At 35.1% G+C, this 3182-nt stretch overlaps 1 protein-coding gene across 1 annotated transcript; it reads left to right on the forward strand.

Annotated features, from left to right (window-relative positions):
* The first annotated feature begins 283 nt into the window (after positions 1-283).
* On the forward strand, positions 284-844 carry LOC110689242. The gene has a single exon (XM_021865978.1). The coding sequence runs from the start codon at positions 284-286 to the stop codon at positions 842-844; it is 561 nt and encodes a 186-aa protein (XP_021721670.1).
* The last annotated feature ends 2338 nt before the right edge of the window (positions 845-3182 follow it).

Below are 3182 nucleotides of genomic sequence, written 5' to 3' on the forward strand. Positions count from 1 at the left end.
TGTGACTGCTACTTGTTCTTTGTGCGAGGTGGAGGATGAAACGGAGATCCATTGTTTGCGAGATTGTGTCATTGCTAGACTCATATGGAATGAGAGTGTTTTTAATTGTGATATGTCTGGTGATTTTAAGAGCTTTGGCGAAATGGATCTTGCGTGCATTGATAAGCTTCCTAGCAATGAGCATGGAATTTTTATGTCACTTTGTTAGGCTGTGTGGACGACAAGGAATAAGTGGATTTTCGAGGGGGCTGCTTGTGACCCTAAGAGTTCAGTTGAATATGTGATGAAGCAATTGAAGGAGCTGCAAGGTGAGGTGGGGGATAGCGTGGCAGTAAGCAGAGTGTCTAAGGGGAAGTGGAAGCCACCTGATGGTAGTTTTGTAAAGCTAAATGTGGATGGTGGGGTGGTGGAAGGGCTTGGCTCGTCTGCCGGGGCTGTGATGAGAAATTTTGTAGGGGAAGCTCTGCTTGCTGGTGCGTGGTGTATGGAGGAACGCTGGCAGCCTGCTGTTAGTGAGGCCATGACGTTGCTGGTGGGGCTAAGGGTTGCGGTGGAGAATGGGTTCAGACGCATCATTGTGGAGAGCGACTGTATTGGGCTTGTGAACGCATTGCAAACACGAGAGAGGAGTAGTAGCAACGTGCACCTTATTTATGATGATATCTATCATGTTTGTAACTCCTTAGAGAGTGTAGGTTGGAGCTTTGTTCATCGGGTGGGAAATAAAGTGGCTCATGAGCTTGCTCATTACTCGCCATGGACTATAGGTAGGAAGATTTGGGTGTCTAATTTTCCTTGCATTTTATCTTTGTTAAACTCTGATTCTCCCATGAATGAAAGCTAATTTCCCTGGTGGGATTTGTTTCAAAAAAAAAAGTTTGTAGTGTCTACAAAATCAGTGTAGTCATTTCAAAATTACACTATCATCATAAGCATAATAATTACAAACATATATTTATCTAGATAAAAAAAAAAACCTAGACCAATGTTAATTATGCCCAATTTTCAACAAAAATTGTTTTTTTTATTTTTATTTTATTTTTATTTTTTAACTGGTATAGAAATTGAATAGATTGATTAAGACCTCACAAAATTTTATAATATGTGACTACTAACTAGTCACATTGTATAGACGGAGTTTCTTAATTAGTGGTAATTCCTAACCTATTGTGTAAATCGATTGAATAACTTGGCCCGTAACCGAGTAGCTCATGACTAATCGAGTAACCCTTGTCCGATTATGTTTGTCAAATTGATCGTCAAGATAATTGTTAGGTGAAGCTAAAGAAATTTGGTAGAACTACCAAATTCCATTGAAAAATCTTGCCTTTCGTCACCGACATACGCAATCCTATAAATATGAGTGTGTGGTCGTCATTTTCATGATCAACACATGAAAAAGCCATATCCATTACAAAGTCTTTCCACTTTATTAATTCCATTATACTTAAACTTCCTCCTTTTAATATAATCTACTATTCTTCTAATATTCCCTTGTGAGCACTCATTAATTTATCATTGTGAGAGTAACTTCGTAATATTTGTAATGATACCCTCCTTCAATTAGTTTTATTTTGTACTCTATAGTTGTTTTATTTTCATTGTTCTTGTGTCTTTTCGATATTGCTTATCTTGCATTTATTTTTATAATTTTTTAATTTATTTTTCGATTTCGTTACATGCTCATATTCTAACAATAATACATGTAACATCTGTGTAGACACCCATTTGTGTCTCCCCAAAACCAAACCTAGTGATGAATACTTTTCACGTTGAATCATAATCGAATGAAGTAAAAGTGTGGAAAGTTTAGTGTTGTGGATTGTTTTAATTTCTTTTCTCCTCTCTCTGTTTTTGAAAAAACTATTTTAAGAAAACAATCTATCCATTTTGGTTGGTCCATGATATGGGTCCAATAGTAGTGTAGTTGGATAAGGCTTGAAAAGTGCTTTCTAACGATATATTATAAGCCCAATTTCGATGAATATTAAGGAAGTTATGGCCAAGTTACTAAACTGGGCCCGGTTTGAGCCTTATATGTCGCTCAATGATGTAGAGGAAGGCCTAATATAGGTTTATCATTCCTAATGCAATTAGGAATAGCTTTAGTCTTCTAAATTCTTCTACAAGGTTCTTTTTCATTTCTAATTCAATTAGCATTGATAAATTGACTTTTGCTGACATTTTAGGGTTTTTATCAGAATAAAAGAATGTTTTTGAGGAAAATACGATTTTATCCTCCTGTACGGCAGTTTCTATCTGATTTTTAGAAAACGCGTCAATAACTTAGTCAGCGCCAAACGCCAGCATTAGCGCCTGACGCTAAGCTTGGCGCCTGGCGCTAGCGTTAGCGCCTAGCACTAATGTCAGTGTCTGGCACTAACCTCGTTTTACGCGTCAGAACTCTGTTTTGATTTTTTTTATCTTTTTGGCTGATTTTCTCTATAAATAGCCTTCTAAAAACTCCATTTTCATTCACCAACTCTCATCAAGATTTTCTTGATTATTCTCTTTCTCTCTCTTTTCTAAACTAGCCTTTTCTCAAATACAAAATTCCGCATTCGCAAGACTTAGATACACCTAGCCATATTCGAAGTTGCCTTCTCCCTAGACGTGAAAGGTTTAATTTCTGAGGGTTTGGTCCCAAATCTCTCTTTCAATTCTTTAATTGTTTATTATTTTCCTTGAAGTTAGTAACGTGTGTATTTTGTTATTAGAAAGAGGTACGAGGCATCCAAGTAAGTACTTTAATGGTTTTCTTGATATTATGATGTAGAAATCATGCTTAGATTGTTATTAAAATTCTTAGTATCATGTCTAGGGTAACTTTAATACCAAGTATGATTAAAAGTATGATGCTTCCTATGTTCTTCCTAATATTTATGATCGTTAGTATCATATTAGGGTTAAAGCTTTGATTTTTAATGTTTAGTGACGTGCTAGGGTTTATTATTAACATTGTTAGTATCATGCCTAGGATCTTGCTATTATTATTATGCTTTAACATGATTATTATAATTATTATGATTATGATTATTATTTTTATTGTCATCATTATTTATTATGTTGCTTGATATATTAGTTATTGCTTGATCATGCCTTTTTATGCATGTTTAAAAGAAATTGGTACTGGTAATCACGCTTAATAATCTTGTTTAGGGTTAATTATGATTATAATTTAA

The sequence above is a fragment of the Chenopodium quinoa genome, unplaced genomic scaffold (assembly GCF_001683475.1).
Source record: "Chenopodium quinoa cultivar QQ74 unplaced genomic scaffold, ASM168347v1, whole genome shotgun sequence".
Lineage (NCBI taxonomy): Eukaryota > Viridiplantae > Streptophyta > Magnoliopsida > Caryophyllales > Amaranthaceae > Chenopodium > Chenopodium quinoa.

Excerpts from the sequence above, each read along its gene's own strand:
- LOC110689242 (XM_021865978.1), top strand. The coding sequence starts at position 284 with ATGAAGCAATTGAAGGAGCTGCAAGGTGAGGTGGGGGATAGCGTGGCA.